Below are 22415 nucleotides of genomic sequence, written 5' to 3'. Positions count from 1 at the left end.
TTAACTATTAAATTAAACATATTATTGCTTAAAAATGATGACAGGTGAAATGGAAAAATGTACTGATATTTTCTTCTAATATGTCATTGCCTCTTCAAAATAGTGTAAATGGGGTTCTAGAGGTTCGGATGTGAGTCATCTTTCTTGCCATCTTTGCTCGTGGGGGCAGTCGTGGCCTAATGGATAGAGAATTGGACTTGCAACCTGAAGGTTGTGGGTTCGAATCTCGGGTCTGGCAGGGATTGTAGGTGGGGGGAGTGAATGACCAGCGCTCTCTCACACCCTCAATACCATGACTGAGTTGAGACCTTTGAGCAAGGCACCGAACCCCCAAATGGTGTGTGTGTGTGCGCGCACTTGGATGGGTTAAATGCAGAGCACGAATTCTGAGTATGGGTCACCATACTTGGCCACAAGTCACTTCACTTCACTTACTTTTCACACTGGTCCCCAGCCGTGTGGCCCCTGCAGTTGAGACAGACACCAGTTCTTTGGTGGCATTCCTCTGTGTGTCCGTTACACTGACATGGCCTGCAGTTGGGAAAGCCCCAGTGTCCAGCCTGGCAGCCGTCACATCGCTGGCTGAATGCTCCTGGCAGGCATGAACACTGTCCTGTGTGCTGATCACAGAACTGACTGCGAGAGCCCTCCTTACTACATTCACATGCTAAAGAAAGAAATAAATGACATAATTTTTCATATTAATTGTGGCAAAATATGTTTTTGCAAAGTGTGAATCTCACCTTTGCATCCAGCAGGTCCAAAGCCATAGCTTCCTGGAGCACACCTATCACAGCGCCGGCCAATTACATTAGGCCTACAGGGACACTGACCTCCACGAACATCACACTGAGAGCTGAGTGAACCCTGGGGGTCACACTGGCAAGCTAGGTGGAGTAGGAACAGTAAAAGACATACATACATACATACATACATACATAAATAAATAAATAAATAAATAGTCTGGTTGTATGGAATTATGGTCACAGGAAAGTTCAGTCACTTTGCTCTTTCCTGCTTGTTAGTGAGGTGACTCACGCAGTGCTCCGTCGTTAATGATGGCTGACATGCTAAAGATAAGTTTGGCACACACTTCGCTCATGGCTGGGCGGGACACACTCTTAGCACTCTCATGGCAGCGGTAACGCTCATAAATTTGCTTCCGGAGGATAGAGGCAGGGTCACCCACTACAAACATGTCCAGGGAATTGTACCGAGGGAGCAGGGCAATCTGGATGAGGAACACTTAGTATAAAATGATGGAAATTCTATGATCTTTATTTCAGATGAGTACATCAAAATGATCTTTACTTACAGAATCTATCAAGATGTTGGCATTGCTAAAGCCAGGAATGCTATTTTTGTCTGCATAGCTGATAAACTCCAGACGGAGTGTATAGCTCACTCCTCTCTCCAAACACACAGACCAGGGCAGAACCATGAACCTGCAGAACAATATACAAACCATAGGAACCAGTCAGACCCATAGTCAAAATTACTAATCAACATGCTCAGGGTTTGAAATAGTGGAGGACAGAAGAAGGACAGAAGAAGGACAAAAGAATGTCCTAGTTGACTTTTTGGTTGGGCTTGGGTATACAGACCATATTTCTATATTCCTGTTCATATATTTTTATAAATTAAATTAATTATATGCATAGATGAAAGTTCTGTAGGATATGTTTATGTGTGTGTAAATCAGACCTGGATCCAGAGGGCAGGGAGACAGTCAGTAGATCATCTGCAGGGATGGTGTTTCCACATGGGCTGCTGGTGGGAATTGAACCAGGCCTAATAACTTTTACACGCACCTCCTCCCAGTCTTGTGGCATCTATAAAACACGCAGGGACATGTACTGTATATGCATGTAGTTTTATACACAGTTTCATGAGATAGCATAAACATGATCATTACCTGAGGCTCATAACGGATAAGAACATCATACTCCATGGAATAAGGAATGTTGTTGATGAAAAACTCCAGAGTGCTTCCTTCAGGAACTCGTGCAAACCCAGTGCCAGTCCAAGAAACTGGTCGACCTGACTGCCACTCCCTTTCCTCAACAGTGCAGCCCTATAAATGCATACATGAGCCTCAATTGTACTTATACATCTTGTAATAATGAGTTGCGTTTTTTAATCCTCCATGGCAGTGTAATATGCATTTACACTGACACTTTACAGACACAGTAAGTTAGTCTGTTTTCAGGTCTGTTCTTACCTGACCAAGTTTGGCAAGTTCAGCCTCATAGATATAGTAGTCCAGGGCCATGAAGAAATACCCAGTGTCTACCTGGTTGCACTGGCGGCCCATCAAGTGATTGCGGCAGCGACACTGGCCTGATTCCATTGAGCACCTGGAAAAAAGTTGAGATATATAAGTTATTCTCATATACATTGCTAAAGAGGTTTATTACACATGTTTTATGTGAACATAGCACTTACTGGTTATCTGTAGCTCCACCTACATCACATTCGCATGCTCTGCAGCCACTGGCATCATGGCTTAAGGCCCAGTGCTCTGGCTAGATCATAGAGAATAACAGACAAGTATGAGGACAGCAGGAATGTCTAAATATGAGATCTATTTCATTTTATAACAATGTCAGAACTGATGTCCCGAAATGATATGTCAGTTAGGTAAATCAGGCACATAGATCGAATGGATTCTGATGAGAATGGAAGGCATGTGAAAGGCACCCACTACTCGTCTTATCTCAGAATGCCTCTTTCTTCATGCTGACCATTTTAAGCTCCATGTAAACCAACACCAGAGGGCTAAATGTAGACGCCAGGCATAACTGTGCAGCCCAGTTTCCTGTGTACTATTACTGAACTGGAGATGCAGTACAAATCAGTGTTCTCAATGCATTCATATATTTTTCCAGGTGTGTGACTGAACTCTAATGTATTTACCAGGCACTGGTTGCAGGTGCGTCCAGTGACCATGTGCTTGCAGAAGCAGTCTCCTCGGATAGGGTCACACTGGGGACTGCCAGAGACTGTTCCCCTGGGGTCACACCTACATGCTGATGAGAGAAAGGTGAGAACTTAGAGCAAGGAGGTACATTAATCATCCACCACAAAAATAAACAATTTATGGAACACTGATTATACTTTAAGGGGACACTCCAGTAGTTTTTAAACCTAATCTCTAGCTAGCACTTCCAAAGTCCTTCAGCACGTCAAAGTCCTTGTACACAGTAATCACACATATGCTACATATGTGTGACTACTGTGTACAAGGACTTTGACACCTTTCAAGTATCGAGAAAAGAACAAAAACTTGTTTACTCAAACTAACGTATAACTGAAGTTTAACAGCATTTGTACAGACTTTTGTAGAATTGATGAATTAATGAATATTCATGAATTCCTCAGTTAATAGTGGTATTTGTAGTTTAGATCTAAATCTGTATAATTTGCCTTTTCAGAGATGGTCTTATTTTTTTCAGTTGTTTACAATGTAATTATGTTTTCAAGGTCTCCTAGGATAAGTCTTCTGTCTCTATGATGACTCTTTTACTCTTTTGACTGTAAAGCATGAGACTAAAAGCATGAGAAAACTAGGCAGACATCTGTGTGTACTCACGCTGGCAGCCTTGTGGGTCATTAGCACTCAGGCCAAAGAAGCCAGACTTGCATCTGTCACAGCGAGGGCCTTCCACATTCTCCTTACAGCGGCACTGACCAGCAATCATGCCCAGAGTGGAGTCGTCGCGACCATCGCACATACCACCATTTACAGAGCCATCTGGGTCACAATTACAAGCTAGAAAGACAGAAAAGAGATAATGTGTGAATAACAGGGACCTATGACTTTAGGCTATTATGCACATTTTGCTAAATGTCATAATTGCACTGACCTACACAGACGCGGGGGTCTCGGATATCTCTGGCTGGGTCCTGGTAGAAGAAGGGTTTACAGGTTTCACAGTTGCGGCCCATGGTGTTGTGAAGGCAGTCATCACATACACCTCCACTGACGTTCCCCGTGGCCAGATACACCGCCATATCAAAGTGACATTTGTTGGAGTGGCCATTACAGTTGCACTCTGTGGAAGCATAAAAACAACAGTACATGTTCAACTTTGATTTCATATATACACTATTGATCTAAAGGTTGAATTTTAAGAAGTTGTTTTAGTTACTCTTGCAGGCATTGGTGTTGCGACCCTCGGCTGGTTTCCAGGGCAGATCATTATGGAAATCGTCACACTGCTCACAGTTCAACCCTTTTGTATTGTGCTTGCACACGCACCTCCCGTGCACCTAGCAACACACAAAAGCAGTAAGGGCATGAAGCTATTTAGAAATAGATGAAAAAATAAGGCAATGTTTTCTCCTTGAAAGATTTTACTTTTATTGTACTTTCCCTGTCCGAACAGCTCACCATGTTTTCGATGTCATCCCTTATCCCATCAATGGGTGCGCACTCAGAAGCATGGCCATAGCAGAAGCAGTTGCCCCTGACGACTAGCTCATATATGGCATAGTAGTACTTCTCCTTGATCTCTACCCGGGAGTCCAGTAGATTATCTCCCAGTGTGTGCAGCTTTGTAAAGTTCACACGCAAGTTGGTGATTTTCAGCTGGTCTGTATGAGAGATAAAATAGATCATATAGGTAGGTTACTGTCTAAGTTAATATAATGGCTCTATCCTGTGTAATACTTCTGGTCATTTTTATCATACCACACCACTGTTCAACCCCAAAAGGGAACATCATCAAGCCATGTAAATCCCCTGTTAACCCCTGACCTCTGACCCTCTTTTTTTCTAAACTCTGAGCCTGTTGCTTTTATGGACTTTTCCCTGGTTGTTTGGAGGCTTGGGCAGCCGAGCGTGATGGTTGAATGAGCTTCCCCAATATGTCCATTCCTTACACAAAGCCTTAAAACCCTACCTCTTCAGAAATACTCTGTATGCCTCTACACTTACTTCTTTATATTGATCTTTATTTTATTAGCTATGTTTTCTGAACTTCTTTGTATGTTTTCTTAATGCATAGATGTACATAGATCCTCACTTGTCTGTTTTAGTCACCAACTAGACCAGTCTAGCACTTGAATAAATGAGCATTATTCTCTAGTCTTTCAGAATAAGAATACTTGCAAATTCTCCAAGTAGCATGGTGCCTTTAACTGTTTGCACTTTTCTAAGTCTCTCTAGATAAAGCATCTACCAAATGTCTAATTGTAGATGTAGACAGGAAGACTGTTTGCAGACTGTGTTGCAGCTTTTCTAATTGAACGTCCCATGATTACTCATCATTTGGAAGAGCTGTACTGGTGAGGGAGTATATGAAAGACTCAAGCACGCAAAGCGTGTGTGTTTTGTATGAGGGACTGCAGATGGAGGTAAAGGAGTGAGACAGAGAGTTGCTATTATAGCTATTGTGCACAGCTTGTTCTTTCCATTCAGGAAGACAGCATGTGAGATGCATCAGTTTTCACACTCCCACTCCCTCCTCACATATTAATGCACATATGCAGTACGGGACGGGAGTGCTGGTTAAACTGAGCTGTTAATCATCAACTTGTTAATTGACACAACAGCATCTCACTACTCCTGGAAATTGTTGGGGGAGTGTTCACAAACTCCTTTCCCGAAATTATCACATATTATCGTACCATATGGTCCATCAGTGCAATGTGCAGACAGATTAAATGAGCATGAGGGAGCATCAGTTAAAAATGTATAAGAGATGGGCAAAAAGTATAAGGCAGATGATGGTTAAAAAATACAGATCTAGGTAAAAACAGAAGGAGACAAGCTGGTTCTGTCAGTGTGCCCACGCAGGGTTAGCTGAGCATATCATTATGTTCACATTGCAAAATGCATGATCTATTGACCATGACTGATGAAAACAAGACTCTTTATAATGCAAGTTACATTGTCAGAGGCTGTCAGAGATATCTCACATTAACCAAGGTCAATCCCTTCTGCACAACATTTTCCTCCCCTAATAATATTATTTACTGTACATGAGTTGAATTAAATAAGCATATATTTATGTCAGTGACCCTTACATTTGACAGCACCTCGATCTTTTCCAACATATCACACTGTCCTCTCATAGAAAAAAACAAAAAAAGGCTTTGTTCAACTATTTAGAAATACTACCACACATTTTCTGCCCATTTTTTTTCATCAATACATACTATTTGCATGTACTGTCCGAACATTGGTAATTAAAAAAAAATTGCCCAGAATTCTGTAGTGAGCTTTTCTGATGGAGAGAACACACTCCTACCACAACATGGAAAAATGTGCTCATGTGTTCTTGGGAACCTAGTTAAGTCAGGCCAGTTGAAATAACAAGGGACAAATTGAGTGGGAGGAAACAGCTGCTTTTCTCATTGGCACCCCCGTATTATGTTGCCCCTCTCCTACATTTAGTGAATCACTGTAGTGGACATGTGAATGGAGCTCTGCGCATGAACAAACCAAACAAGAACCAGGTGGAATTGCAAAACTATGAATGCAGTGCTTTTCAAAAGAAGAAATAAAAATTATCTGTTTTAACTGAATGAAAAGAAAGAAACACAATCTTGCTTGCTGTAATTTAGCATGTATGAACTTGACTCACTTTGAATGCGAGCACTGTAGGGATCTTCAATTTGGATAGCAGGGTCTAGAACTCTAAAGATCACCTGGAAGGAAAAGGTAGTGACACAGAATGACATAAATTAATAAAATGCACCAATAAAAATTCAGAAAAGAAACTGTTAGTTGCTGACTGACTTGTTCCTCCTCTGTTCTCACCTCTCCTTCAGTGGACGGCTCAATGTCTGAATAACGTGACTCACAGATGAGATCATCAACATTGCGGAGTGGCCCCTGAGAAATTCCAGGGTAGACTGATGCACAGTCATGGGCAAAGTAGCGGTACACCTGCCAGGTACGCCCAAAATCTGCAGATCGCTCAATCAACATGGCTGCAGGACGGAACGTCTGCAAACAGATTCCATAAAAAAATGTACATGACAAATCTCATTGCTAAACAAAAGCAGAAAAAAATAGCATTGTGAATCTAATCATACCTTAAAAGTCATGATAAGGTGAGTGAAGTGAAACTCTGCTTCAAGGTCCAGCTGAACGTAAACATCAGACTTGCCTGAGGACAAAAGTACACACTCAATCAATTCAGCCAATTATATACTGTATATAGAAAAAATGCTTATTATCATCTATTGAAAAATTAAACAATTTTTTTTTTTTACCATATTAAGTAAAATATCTGCAGAACACATACTAGAATTTTTTAAATTACAGTTTACCCACTGAATGAGGAAAATAAAAAAAAACAAAACTATTCCATAAAATACATAACCTTTGTAGGCTTATTCATTGTCCACTCTCAGATTCTAATGGGTATCTAAAGTAGTGCTTTATTAAAAGCACATGAAAAAAAGGAAAATTGCTTGTGCTGTGTTTATTTATGGTCATACAAAAGCAAAATTTATCTCAGAAAAGATAAAGACACCACCTTGAGAAAATAACAGCTCAAATAGGTCTTAAGTTTGGATCTTTTTCTGAAACTACCTATAATATAAAATATTTGTAGACTCCACTTTCAAAAATGGTGTGGAAAAAACTGGGCATATCAGAAACACATCTGCAGAGTATGTGCATTTGTTTATAATTGTTTAAAATGGGTGTAACAATACCTATATTTTGTAAGAAATAAAAATAGGCAATTTTGAATTTTAGTATTTATAAAACTTGGATGTAACTGATGTCTAACTGATGTTATTATTCTGTGTATTTCAAAAATGTAAACTTCCACTAAAATCTAATAGACCTCATGGTGAAAATGTAGTATTACTGTAAAAATAGCAGATGAGCTGTTTGGAGAGCTGTAGAACAATACACATACTAAATGATAACACTTCCCACTTTTGCTCTTGCTTATCATTTTATACTATCATTTCTAACAAGCAGAAACTACCAGGGCACAGGTCTTTTCAGCTCACCACGGTTGTAAAGAGTGGATATTTGAGTTATGAAAATCCCCGATCATCAGTTTCTGAAATACTCAAACCAGCCCTGGCACTAAAAACTATGACACGCTCAAAGTCAGTTTTTTCCTCTTTCTGATGTTTGAAGTGAACATTAACTGAAGCTCTTGACTTGCATCTGCATGATTTTATACATTGTACTGCTGACACATGATGGATTGGATAATAGCATGAATTAACAGGGGTATCTGTGTTCCTATTACAGTGGCCAGTGAGTAAGGTAAGATTCTCAACAAGCTCAAGTACTATTCTGAGGCATAAGGAGCTAAATAGCTTAGATTACTTTACATCCTTAAGTCTGACCATAAATCAGGGGATGTGGAACAGAGGTGTTATATAAAGTTAAGCTGCTGTTACCGTGTGAAGTTTTTAATCTCTACTGTATATCAGCTCTCTGATACCTCACTTTCTATTTATAAAGTCAGTGAGAGGTAATGAACAAGAAAGGCAGTGAGTTGTGTGCGTCATATTCTATTACAGTAACAGCACTTTAACCTTATCTCTTATCCCTGTTCTGCAGGAGTCTGTAGGTCTGCTAAATTTCACCAAACCTGCCTCACAACTGGCAGCTAAAGAGGAAGGAAAAGGAAAGGGAAAGGAGAGGTGGGGCGTAACAAAGCCTGCAATGAATAAGAGACTGTGGGAGTGAAGGCTAGGGTGAATATGAAAGAAAAAAACTGACTGAATAACTTTTGTGTTTAGCTATAGGAGAGAGCCACTATAACCTGGAGGTGATCAAGAACACAGAAAAACTCATCCAGTACTAATAAGCACCTGTTTCTGGCAAAAGACAAGTGGCACAACTTGCTCAGTTTTTACTCTTTTGCTCAATTGCTCCATAAGAAGCTGTTTTTCTCACACTTGGATGAGTATGCACGCACTAGACAAGTGATCCACTGTTCATTAAACTGCATACGCAATGCAGTGGCACTGACACCATGGTGACTTCAAGCAAAAATAGCCACCATTTCCTGTCAGCTCCTGACTTTCCGTGTTCCTTAAAGCCTCCCGTACTATAACACAGCTCATTAAGACAATGAGTCTCAATGTAAATGAATGTAAATGAATAAGACTCTGTTGGGAAGTTATCTATGTGGGCATTGTGTGTAAGTTAATGGAAGCTGTATTTGTGCATATGATCAGATCTAAATCAACAAATGCAATGTTACACAAATCCCCCATTTAAAACTGCATAGCCATGCTAACTGACTAAATGCCCATCCTTAGTCAGAGTTTTTCTCTTATTCTCACAAGTGCAGCACAACAACAGGCTCAGTAATCTGTCTAATACAGACTTTAACATAGTGAGGATTTATGTTGAGAAAATATTTATAAAGTTTCACTTAGCTACTTTCTTCGTCCATGAACTGAAGCCATGTAAAGTTATAGCCTGTGCCACACAGAGCATGTAAAATAATACACTAAGTGAAATCACACGTGATGCTTGTAGGTAAGATAAATAATACGTTAGTGGACTTGAACCAGAGCCCAGATCAGTACTAAGTCTGGGGACTGTGGAATTGTGGTGATTTGCTGGGAATGGACATTTTATCTTTGAATTCGTCCTTCTTTAGTGTTTCTACACTCTCTCCTCTCTGCATAATTCTAAATAACTACTTTATGCTTGAAAAATGTTATTAAAATATTTGCTATTAAATAATCTATTTTCCATTTTATATGTCAGTGCAAATGAACACCTCCTTGGCCCTTCTAATCGTATTAATAGGTTGCTTTGAACATTACTGTTCTAATAATACATCTCTTGTGTGTTTAGTGTGGGTGCCTGCCAGACAGCTGGGTTTATAGCGGTTAATGACTGAAGCAATCCCAGTGGCAGCTGGTAGATTTCTTCAAAAGTACACCAAATCACTTCATCACTTTACTCTGCGCCTTTCATGAAAGCACCTCTAAATCTTCACGTAATGCCCAATTGTGTATATCTGTTCTGAAAGTTTTGATGAAACATCAAAGAGCATGTGTTTTTTACTGCAAATTAAAACCACTGATGATCTCACCATTCTCAGACTGCCACCAGCACTTCTTGTGGTCTGGTCTGAAGCTGGTGATGACATTCTCGATACGGTGACTGATAGTGTTGTACACAGAATTGTATGGTCTGCGTGAATCACACTGGAAACATTTCTTCTCCTCCTACATAAGGTCATATATTGGAAGCCGTAAGGGTTAAAAGGTCAACAAGCTCCATGTGGCTACACTGGCCAGAATATTCGGAGGTCAAACAGGAAGTGGCTGAGGCTTTACCTGTAGATGACTAACGATGCAATAGGGTTCTCTTTTCGTGAGGCCACAGGTAGACGAGGCTTTCAGGTTCTTCTCTCGACCCACCAGGAGGTCACCGGTTGCTGGGTAACAACTTCCATGAGTACATCCATGAGGGTGGTCAGGTTCTTGAGCAAGGGTGGTTACCATGCCTGAATCATAGAGATGGCCAGATCAAATTCAAATGTACAAACCTATGTTCCTCTTCAAAAGCAGTACCTTTTTGGTTTATTTAGGATTTTATGCACAGCTGACCTTATATGAGCCCCATTCAGAATTAAAGCCATGTTGTTCTGAGAAAGAAAAAAGGTTAAAGCTAAAACCCTTCAGGTTCTCTATTATCCCTCTGGGGTACACTGAAGCTATGAACCCTCACCTATCCAAAGAATCATTAAAGGTTTCTTTTTATAAATAATTTTTAAACACAACAGCAATTAAACACCCTGAAATAACGTTTATGTAAATCATCAGTGGGTCACTGATACCTTTACGGAGATGTAAAAGAACTAAGTGACTACATGAACTTATGCACAAACACACAAACATCTTCAACCTTAATAGATAAATTCAGTCCAGAACATTTGGCAAATCTATCAACTATATAAAATATGGTAATCACACAAATATAAAAATAATATAGGCAATATTACAATAATCATAGTTATATGAGTGGATTTTAAAAAGCCTGGGAAAAATTCTGCAGAGGAGAATTCACAGACACTATCAGTGGAGACAAGTCTCATTCTTCAAACCAGACAGCTGTGTTTGTTTGGCGCCACACCACCTCTCACACTGCTGCCAGGTTCAGCACTTCACACACAAACTGTATACACAAACACATACATTGTAGACAAAGCACATTTTCACATACAACATACAAACTCACAAACTGTACACACTTATCCACTGGACATATGCTGACTGACAGTGCTGGGAAAATCATATTATATGCTGGACTGTTTAGGAAGGATAGCTCCTTACACCAGGGAAAAGTTATCTCTGCCCCCTTTCCTGGATTCACTGCAACTCCTAGCAGAAAATTCCAGCTAAGACAAATCTAACTCCTGAAAGGTGGCTAATCTCACCTTGGGAAATTAATCTGATCTCTTTAACAGTGAACTGAAGCAGGAAAGATGGAGAATGCAGAAAGAAATGAAATTAAGGGAAATACAGGTTTTTAGAGGAATACAAGTCCAGTTCTCTGTTTTAAATCCCTTTTCTCTGATTAATTTTGAATAAAAGGGCAAGAAAAACATATGGACAGATAATTACAGAAATGATTTTAGAGGATAGTGATGATGAATCTAGTGCATATATGTTTGTTAATGTAACTTATTTTTTTAATATCATAAACTTTAAAACATATGGATAAAAACATATGGGAAAGGGAAATAGAAATAGAAAAGGTTGATTTCTATATTATGTTACGACACAACAAAAAAAACCGATATCTTTAGTGAAGATATCTTGAACATAAGCAAATGTAAGTATTACTTCTTATTATGAAATTATTATAAATTGAATATAAGATTATTCAGCCTGTTTTTAGATGGTTCAATTGGCAGATAATGCTTCTTTCTTGAAATGCTTAAAATGACAAAAAAAATTTATCTGCCAATAGAACAGAACTATTTCAAGCTTGAAATTAAAAAAAGAAACGTCTGGAAATAGGTTTAATAATCCTATATTTGGTTTATTATAATCTTATAATAGGTCATGATAGACAAATTTGACTATATTCAAGATAGTTTCACTTGCTAAGATTTTTGTTTGTTTATTTTATATGTTTATATGTAACATTTTACATACATTTTATTTTACTTCACATAAATATATTTTAGTTTCAAGTATTAGTTTTAGTCATCATTGAACAGTACCCTGATGTGTAGCTGGTGATACACAGGATCTATCAGCATTCTTTATAGGCCTGAAAACCCTTTCTCATCACTCCTGGAAAATAGCAGCTATATTTATCTCCTCAGGGTTCTATTAACTTTACTATTTAATTTTAAGTTGACATTTTTGATATTTTTACTACATGGTTACTATAATACCCCTGTTTTTTAGCACCTGCACTCAGTATGTGCTAAAGAGCAGCAATTATTCCACCCATGTAAAGAAGAAACAAAGACCATTTTAATACTACAAATGTAAAGAAATCACTATAGATAGTCAAATATCCCGAAGTCAGGAGGTTTGGGTCAGGCGGGCTGGCTAACTCCCAGCTCCTCTGCCGCTCTCGCCTTACATGGACAAGAGGTTCAGGAATGTAGGAGGACAGCTGGCAGCGGAAGAATACTGCCCCATTAACAAAGCACACAACTTATAACCAGAGGCCCTCTGTCAGCTGTTTCACTGAGAGACAAGTAGCCAACCTTTTAGGTTCAAAAACACTGACCATAGCAAATTAACACAGTTCAGAATGTGTACACAACCAGGAAAGATATTTATCTTGCTTTACAATGACAGCTCTGTAGTAATTCTTGTCACTATTACTTTGAAACACAAATGTAATGAGTTACGATTGGACATTTCCCATCATGCTTTCTGGCTTTACATCTGCCTCATCTTAGCTAATCTCCCTGACATGAGCTGGAAGACAAGACAAAGACGGGGATTCTCTCTCTTCCTGCCCCTGTCTGTATGTTGACATCCTAAATCCCTTACTCAGTATTTTTTTTTTCAATCCATCTCACATCACCTCCGTTCTCTCTAAGGCGTGTGTTGTGCTCTTCCATCTTCACTTCCTGTAGCTTAGAGTTTGGCACTTTGTGCCAGGTGGGGCTAAATCTGCTGGGCTGGTCTGTTTTGTTACAAAGCTGGACTCCAGTGGGCCCTTTCATTTTCTCAAACTCTACCCGTCTCAATTTTTAAGGGTGAACAGTTGTTCCACAGTGTACAGAGCAGAGAATTTCCCTCTTTATGCCTGTCTATGATTCCAGAGAGGAGTCCTTCTCCTGGCGACACAGTGCTCAGGTCTACAGACATGGGGGGAAATGTGACACTTACACAACACATTCTCCACCTGCTGAACAAACTGGGAACAGCCTAGCACTTCCCAAACTGTTCATCCAGAAGCTACAGCATCTCTCACAAACTTGCCATGCTAATGCCGGATGTGTGTGATAATTTTAAGTGTTCTGGGATACAGCTGGAATTATCACTAAGCTGATAATAGTCCAATGTAAATACTGTTTTGTCCTTGAAGCCTTCTCTCTAATGAGATTGCAGGTTTTTTTTCCATTCACAGTGTTCTTTTCACCCATGGTGCATTTCTTAACCCTGGTCAATCGTCCTCCCTGCCTAATGTGAGGGTAGTAGGAGGAATTCTGGGAATGTGTATCCTGAATTATGAATCTCCTGGGGATGTAAGATGGATAGAAGCCAGAAGTCAAGTCAGTGTGAATAAAACCACCTGCTCCATGTGTGTGTGAAGCTGAATTTGGAGTGAAGAATAATAAGGACCTTGTGCTATTAAGGTAGGTTCTCTGTTTCTGGGTCACCTATTGATTACTGTACAAAACAAAGGATGGGGTAAATATGAGACTTACAGTTTTGCTTTTGATAACCACACCACCAGTACACTTCTATTTATCTGAGTTGTTTAATATGAGCTGGCTGCTAATTCCAGCCCATAGACCAGTCTCAGTGGCTCTTCTTTCCTTTAACCCTGCTGCTATTTGCAGCTCTTAATCCAGTCCTGTCACCACTTCCAGCTACTTCCCTCTGCCCCTACATATTGTCCTCCATTACTATAACTGAACATTGCTTTATTGCTACTTCTAAGGCCAGCAGAGACTTCTACAGCAAAGCACAACACAACTCCACTATCTGGATACAAAGTTAATGTCACTTCCTCTATTCTACACTGAATTTAACTATTGAATTTGAAATGTTTTGAAACTACTAGACTCTAGAAGTTAACAGTTGATATTAATATAGTCAGTTTATTGACTATTCCATCAATAAACTGATTATTTTACTAATATACTAGTTACTAATATATATATTATTTTAACATTATTTATGCCTATATTTAGGTGTCTAAAATATAGATTAACAATATATTTTTGCATACATTGCATTGATACGAAATATGAAATACTTGTCTGAAGTAACACAGCATGATTCTCCATGAAATTGGAATCAATGTGTATATTTAATATTCTTGCATTGCACCAGTTCCCATTATTGTAGCAGACTCCAGTACCTAGTGCATGTTTGTGAATGACAGCTTGTCTGCATTTTGAACGATCCAGTAAGTGTCGCATTCATACTGTAATAGTAAATATCCTCAGCAAAATAGCTGCTATTTATTGTAGAGGTTTGGTCATATGATGGGGCTATGAGCAGTGTTTTCCTCCCAGAAAGGAAACCCTCACCACTGCACACAATAATACTGTCTGGTTAAATCATTTGTTATGGTAGTTTTCTGTTTTCCTGCCAGATGTGGCTCATAAAGCCAATTCATACAGTCATCCATTTCATTCATTTAGCTGTTGTTAGCTTAATAACAGCAATTTGTTATGTGTTTTTAATAATTCACTCACGCCTTTTTTTCTTTCCTTTTCCTTCAGTAGAATCACAGCGTGTCTTTGATGTGTATGTGAGGTCACGTGGTAAATCATCTATAAAATAATACTTTTTGTGAAGCCTTTGTTTGAAATGCAAATATCAATAATTATCAAAATTTCTAAAAACTGATGCTGTATTTTTGAATTAAATTATTTAATATTGACAAGATTATGTCTAGAAAGCAGTCTTATTTAGATTTAAGGAAATATTTTACTGTGCAATGTAAAATAAAAGGATCTTGATTTAAAATGATATAGCACAAAAAACTACTTTGTTTCAGAATAATTGTTATAAATAATTATGATGATTATTTCAGCCAATATTGTGCAGCTGTTGTAATCTGCATTACAGCAAGAACAGTTGAAGTCTACTCAAACAGCTACAGTACTCACAGCCATTTCTTATTAAACTATTTCCTCTTTTAATATTTATTGCTAGACAGTAACTGCGGCTGCTGTAGGAACACATGGCAATATGTCTGTGAACACACACACACACAACACAGTTGTGCCAGTCAGTGAGCATAGTCCCTGAGGGAATGTGAACAAACAGTGTCTGGGATGCATCGGGTTTGTGTGAAGTGCTTTAACAGACTCACATCTAAGTAAACTCTGTATGAATAACGACATATATATATATATATATATATATATATATGTATATATATATATATATATATATATATATATATATATATATATATATATATATATGTATGCACATACACACACACACAAATATATGCAACTTATTCATCAAAGATGAATACTGATTTTAAAATGAGCATATGCAAATTCATATATCACTTTAAAAACCTGCATTATCTGCTGTCAAATAATCTAAATGAATATCAATAATCAATAATTATAGTAAGTATATAAGACTTGGATTTTTAGCAGCTCGTAAGTCCTTTAGCTGAGTACCACATTTACATACAAAAGCCACCATACAGTGCTAAATTTCACAGACTATTATTAGACATTATATTCAAAGAAACTTGAATATTATGCTTTTTTATGAGGTTATTTCATAATATCCTACCAGCCGTCCAGACGCAATTTTATTCATTTTGGTTTGACTGCTTTCTTTATTGTTTATTTGTTCAGGATGGACTTGTCTCACCTATATTTATAAAAGAATCTTTAATTAAATCTGACACCTGCTAAATTTGACCTATTCAAGTACTAAAAATGAGTTAAAAAAAAAAAAAAAAAAAACTATCCATAAATAAATTTCACATAAGGACCTGTTGGTGAGGTTAGAAGAAGACTCTGTTTTCTACTTTGCCTTTTTGGATCCAGGCTCATCTAAAAGCCATATCAAAGGCCTCCCCTTTATACGGCTCCTGTTCAGAGGCCTGTGTGTTTTTACAAGCTGTTAGTGCTGCTCTGTTCGTACATGTCTGCTAGGAAAGAGGGAGGAGAGGTTTAGGCCATTAAACTGTTATGACACAGGCACTATGTGAGGGGCAAACCAGTGTTAATGTAGCATAGTTAGCTATCATAAACTGCATGTAGATTTTCATGTGAAGTTCGAAAGTGAGATGTATCTTGAGCTATGTATCTTTCCTGACTTGCATGTCATCTGAGTTTCTTCTGTCTGTCCCTGGCTGTTGTGACTAAATTTTGCATGGAAATGCTGTTAAAAAACACAGTGAGGGTGTTCCTTTTGTTGAGCCGCTCAGGAACACCCTGACTGTGTTTATTTAACAGCATTTCCATGCTAAAGCGTTTGGCCTGCCACCCGGAGATTGCAAGTTCAAATCCTGACGATGCCATAGTCATCCGTGGCTGAGAGAAAAGTACCAAGTCTCCCCTGTCAGTCACAGGGACACTAGCCAATTGTGGCTGTCTGTGAGCTCATGTATATGGAAGAGGGCAGACAGCGCTTTCCTCAGAGTGTGATTTCAGGGCAGCAGTTTGAAAATTGACGTTTGTTGGCTTCATATGTCTTGGAAGAAGCATGTGGAAATAAAGGCAAAAAAAAAAAAAGCACAGGGGAAAAACACAGGGCAAAACAGATGCTTACATGTGAATTTAACGTGCAAAAAACAAGAAAGACAGGTATACAGTTGTTAGTAATAAAGAAGCACAAAAGTCCATTGTGGGTTTTTCAAATGCATTTCTTAACTTCTCATGTGGTGGATGGCAACGATTCATCTTGAAATGGGTATCATGTTTAAAGTGAACTGCAAGGTGTCTGCACTCTTCAGTAATACACAACCATAGCTTAACTCTGACAACCAGTCATTATTAACAGCACTTTGAATTACAGCCAAGGCTCTGTTCAGGAAACAGCGAGCGTGGTAGCCAGGCTGAAGTTAATCATAGATCCTGCATCCAGACACTAGCCAACAAAAGACAGACACATACTGAGACAAGTTAATGTTTGGAAGGTCATCATGCAGTCTTAACTATAACAGACAGAAACAAATTCTCACGACCTCATCGTCTATTTCTATTTCTCTCTCGGTACGTAATTCCAAATCCCTGCCCCATGGAAGAAACCTTATTCAAAACTATTCTTTCTTATGAACACAATTATGCCTGCCCTAAAAACTGTGTCCTTTCATTTCTCTGCCCCTCTCCCCTGCTCCTCATCGCTCTATCAAAGACTTTGGCTGGCTCATTGTTCTGCCGAGTGCAGTTCCGGAGGGGCATTCCAGCCCGGGCCTCTGTGGATCACACTGAGTGCCCTGCAGTCTGAGCACTGCTCCAGCTCTTCACCTGTTCACATCCCTCTTAACACACCACTCTGGACTGCAGATATTAGCATAAGAAGACTACTGCAGTGAGAGGTGAAAGGTAAACACTAAAGAACAAGAAAGGAGAGGAGTAGAAGAACTTGCACACAACCTGCAAATCAGCACGCATAACAAACCATAGTTTGGGCATTCTGACATTTCAGCAGTCTCAGATAAGGCTTCTATGGGTATATAAAAACAAGATATGAATTAAAAGATTAAAGAGGAAAAATTTCAAATTAAACCACAGCACTGTTAAACTCTTATTGGTCAGAAGGTTAATTTTCTATTATAGCAGTTCTAACAATATTGCTGAAAGAAAATCAAAGACAAATCACAGGTTTATATGAATGCGCTTGCTCTAATATATTATTAACTAACATATAACTAATGCAATTTAGGTGTAAGAATAACCAGATTTAAAAAAAGAAAAATGATATAACTGTAGCTATGGTTAAGCTTTCTTTAAGGAGACATTTATTTACCATTTATCTCTACGTTTGGGCTTTAAGGTAAAGCTGTTCCTTTAAGGTCTTCAGGACAGTGGAATCTGAGCTTTAGAGTTTCTCAGTTATGAGGCAAGCTGCATTTTTGTCTTATTCACTTCAGGAGATAGTGAAACAAGAGGCTGCTGAGAGACAGACTGTTTATAGCTGTTATAAGTGATAGCAGGACTTATAACAAGTGATTGCTAACTTGTTAAATGGACATTCCGCTATATTAATTGTAACTATAACCATAAAAAAAGTGTAACGTGCAATCATCAACAAACAATTATAATCAGTGGAAAACAGCTGTGGTATAAGATGAATTAAATACTTTGGGACATGTATTTATTGGAAAATATTAACATCACACCACCACATGTAATTACAGTAATCGAAGACCAAATCACCCAAAACAATCTAATTACAATCACATTTAACACACCATCATCACCAGATGCAAATTAGCAGAGATCACACAAAACTCTTGTCTGATTTGTTCAAATGACCCAAAATGACACAGCTAGACATCAGGCAGTAAATATGTCTGGAACTAAACATGTCTCGGCATCTGCTGACTGTCACTTCACCTCCCACTACGTTCATTAGAGCTCTTCTCGGCCAAAAATAACACTGCCATCCCATCCCTCCTTCCTCCTCCTCATCTCATCACATTCTCTTGTGCCACAGTTTTATCATACAACTCACACAGAGAGGCCCTGTTTCCCATCACTTATGGGGGCCCACTAAACAGAGAATAAAGGGACAGAAAGAGAAGAGATGGACACTGGATAACAGCAAACTAAGAAAAGCAGATAAACTGACTGATGTCAGCAACAGTCTAAGCTTTAGGGCACAAGACAGAAAAAGCAGAGCAACTGGAGAGGTGTCATGTTCTATGCTCTATATATGGATATGGATACTCTCAGACCATGCTGTAACCTTTGCAATAACACCTCTAACCTCAACCTTCTATCGCTGAAGGCTAGGAATACCCCGGCATTTTTCAATAATATCTATCTACTACTATCTATCTGTTGTGTCTGTGCCATTACCATCAACAAGAAATGTTCATGTTTCCCAGAACAGAGAAGAAAGAAGACTTGAAAAAAAAGCCTAAGGGTAGTTGTTGGGGTATCAATAAGCTTTTTCCATAAAATTGTGAATTTTTTAGAGAAAGAAATCTGTATAAGCTGGGAATTACTTTTTCAGAGTGAAGAATCTGTGAACATGTCACCAAACTGCGGTTTGATAAGAGAACATTTATCTCATCCACATTATATACAGTCATGTATTTTAAAAGCTATCATTGTAAGCAAGTTTCGAGTAAAACAGTTTTTTGTTTCTGCTGGACTATATACCTTTGAGATTTTTGACCCTTAACTACAAGAATGTTCAATTAAAAAGCTAACCAAATATGTTATTACTCACAGTGATGAATAGTTGATCTGGACATTAAAATGCATTTTTTGTACCAAATATTAATTTTCTCATCTTTTATTTAATGTCAGCTCATAGCTCAGAGGTTTTTAATATGGCACTACAGTTTTGCCATCACTTTGTTAGCAAGCACATATATTGTGATATACACCATGTATTGTGAAAATGTGTTCAGTTATAGTGATAGTATATTTTTTCCATATTCCCCACCCCTAATTAAATATACTTAATACCCAAAATAAACGGTTAAGAAGAATATAATCTGAGGATGTTAGAATATATTTCTGTGACTTCACTGCAGAGGTCTCCGACTTAAAATCTAACTTTTACAAATGATTAGCACTTCTGAAGAAGGCCATGCCAGGTGTTACACAATATGGTTGAAAGACACCTTCAGGGTGACTTGTTGTCCTCTTCCTTCCTGTTTAGTACCGCAATAAATTTATTTTAGTTGTTAGAATAACATGATAGGCTAGCTGAAAGCCTAAGGGGGCCCATTACGTTCAGGCTGAAGCTCTGACAGGAATGAGTGTCTGTCAGAAATGGGGTTGGTTGTCATGTGTGCTGTTCCAGGTAATAAAGTTAGTCCAGCTACACTGACCATGATTCAACAGACACTGTAACAGTTTACAAACGTGTGTGACCAAATATGCTGGATGAAACAATCACGTGGATTACACATATCTATAAACAGTATACTACTTATCCTGCTCTGTTTATGGTGGAGAGAAGAGGATTATAATGGAGATCTAAAAGGGCAAAAGAGTTTGGACTGGGATAAAAAATAAACAGAGATTAAAGAGGGCCTTTTAATGCTCACTCCATTCTCTCTCTCTCTCTCTCTCACACACACACACAAACACACTTGTCTTAATATCCTTCTGAGGACACTTAATTGACATCATTATTAATGCAGCTAATCAAAACGACGCTGCACCTAAATCTAACCCTAACCTCAGCAACAAAAAGAAAACATCTTTTAGTATTTGAAACAAAGCTTTTGTAAAAATGCATCAGCCAAATGTCCCTATGAGGACAAAACTGTCGGATGTTCCTATCCTTGTGGAGACATCTGGTCTCTACCAAAATATAAAAACATGCACACACACACCACCCAGGCAACCCCCTGTATTGGTGTTAAGTGTGATCTTCAGCTCCAGTGGTCAACAATGACAAAAAGTGACTGTTCCAAGAAAGGACTCAGAGGTCAGATTGGGTAACCAAAAAAAAAAAAAAAAAAAAAAAAAAAACATAAGATCTATTCTTAAAACTCCCCTTGGCACGGATAGAAACAGTGTAACTCCCCTGAGCAAATCTGGCCCATTTGAAAAGTTGAGTGCCTTTCTCTCTTTAGTGTTATTTTTTAAAATAGGATTTAGGATATCTTCAAAAAATATCCTACATGATACACAATATTAGCAAGGAGGCCATTATGTTACACCCCAGGTTGCCTACTTGTACTTAACCATAAATCCAGTTATTTTTGTAGACCTGTAGTGATTTTAACAACATTGTGTCACAAAGCAGCTCTCCAGAAATCTAGGTCCAAACTCTTAAAATAGCAAGCCAACGATGACAGCGGCAAAAAAAAAAAATTCCCTGAGACAGCTTTAGGAAGAAACCTTGAGAGGAACCAGATCCTTGCCTGGTCCACACCTGGTAGCTGGGAGTTTGATAAGCTTGTGATGGATTACAGTAGAAGTACTTGGGTCATACAGAAAAAATGTGGGTATTGGTAATTAAGTATGAAGTATAACAGGATGTTAGAATGTTATAAGTACATTATAAAGTAAGTAAGTTTGGACTTACCACAGAAGAACAGCAGGAGCAAAGTGCGCATCGTGTGAAGATGCTCGTTTTACTTTCCTGCGCGTCGAACAGCAGCCTAATGACATAAACAAACGGTTCAGGGCAGTAATGCTATCTGTTACTGAAATGAAAACAACTCGGACATGGCTTAGTTATATACCTGAAATAAATCTTATTCAGTCGTTTGCGAATAGGATACTCACAGCAGCACTCTGGTACTCCCCGCTGTGTGTGTGTGTGTGTGTGTGTGTGTGTTCGTCCCCTCAGACTCAAGCCGCTGAGGTTGTACCAGTTTTCGCCACAAACCCAACTGACCACAGCTCTGACTTTCTGAAGTAGCGCTGGGAATGTGTCACTGAAAACACGCAGTGGATTTCGGAGACGTGGAGTCTCCGTTCCTGTCCCTGAGTCACAATTATAGACCTCTGGAGTTTAAATATAAATAAGTAAATAAATAATAATAATTAAAAAAAAAAACAACCCGGCGTCTAAAACAAGTGGAGTCCACCTCGTCGTTTTTGAGACTGCCCAGCTGGCGAGCGCGCGCATTTGAAAAAAGAAACGCGCGCCCGCGCGAGCCCATTTAAAAGCGCTCGCGTGCGTTGCCACAGACAGCACGTGCTTTCAAACAGCCTCCTTGGTGCAGCAGTGAAGCTGGAATACTGTACTATTTTGAATCTACTATTTAAGGCGGTTTGGGAGGTACAGTGCACTCTCAGAGGAAAGGGTGCTATACTGTACCTTTCCTTGTCTCTAGGGGTGGTACTCTTGTCATTTGTACCATTAATATATTTCACCTGAACATAGGCTAATCATTCATTAATTTATTCATCTTTACTATCTGCTTTATGGTGGTCAGGGTCCTGGTGGATATGGAGCTCGTCCCGGGAACACTGGGCGTGAGGCGGGAATACACCCCGACTGGGGCACCAGTCCCTCATGCACACATACATACACATTCACATGTTCATTTGCACTTACAGGCAATCTAGCATACCCAGTTCACCTACATGCATATTTATGGAGCTAGGAAGAAACCAGAAAACCCAGAAGAAATCCAC

General features: G+C 38.8%; 1 protein-coding gene across 2 annotated transcripts in view; it reads right to left on the bottom strand.

Annotated features, from left to right (window-relative positions):
* Positions 1–21986, bottom strand: part of lamb2 (laminin, beta 2 (laminin S)) — a 31806-nt gene extending 9820 nt beyond the window's left edge. The window contains exons 1-20 of one of the 2 annotated variants that reach the window (XM_053240989.1): positions 21558–21986; positions 21355–21430; positions 10285–10454; positions 10038–10173; positions 7045–7118; positions 6767–6955; positions 6591–6654; positions 4394–4596; positions 4152–4272; positions 3867–4055; positions 3593–3772; positions 2917–3029; positions 2446–2525; positions 2222–2357; positions 1916–2074; positions 1705–1832; positions 1316–1445; positions 1039–1231; positions 744–887; positions 436–667 (exon numbers count right to left, since the gene is read on the bottom strand). In XM_053240989.1, the coding sequence (XP_053096964.1) occupies positions 436–667; positions 744–887; positions 1039–1231; positions 1316–1445; positions 1705–1832; positions 1916–2074; positions 2222–2357; positions 2446–2525; positions 2917–3029; positions 3593–3772; positions 3867–4055; positions 4152–4272; positions 4394–4596; positions 6591–6654; positions 6767–6955; positions 7045–7118; positions 10038–10173; positions 10285–10454; positions 21355–21385 (2672 nt within the window). In that variant the 5' untranslated portion in view covers positions 21386–21430; positions 21558–21986. The remainder of the gene's footprint in view (positions 1–435; positions 668–743; positions 888–1038; positions 1232–1315; positions 1446–1704; positions 1833–1915; positions 2075–2221; positions 2358–2445; positions 2526–2916; positions 3030–3592; positions 3773–3866; positions 4056–4151; positions 4273–4393; positions 4597–6590; positions 6655–6766; positions 6956–7044; positions 7119–10037; positions 10174–10284; positions 10455–21354; positions 21431–21557) is intronic. The other variant, XM_026921058.3, reaches the window with a different exon arrangement.
* Positions 21987–22415: the final 429 nt, after the last annotated feature.

The sequence above is a fragment of the Pangasianodon hypophthalmus genome, chromosome 16, assembly GCF_027358585.1.
Source record: "Pangasianodon hypophthalmus isolate fPanHyp1 chromosome 16, fPanHyp1.pri, whole genome shotgun sequence".
In the NCBI taxonomy this organism is placed as follows: domain Eukaryota; kingdom Metazoa; phylum Chordata; class Actinopteri; order Siluriformes; family Pangasiidae; genus Pangasianodon; species Pangasianodon hypophthalmus.
The sequence above is the reverse complement of the archived record's forward strand: the minus strand, read 5'-3'. Positions and strand labels throughout refer to the sequence as shown.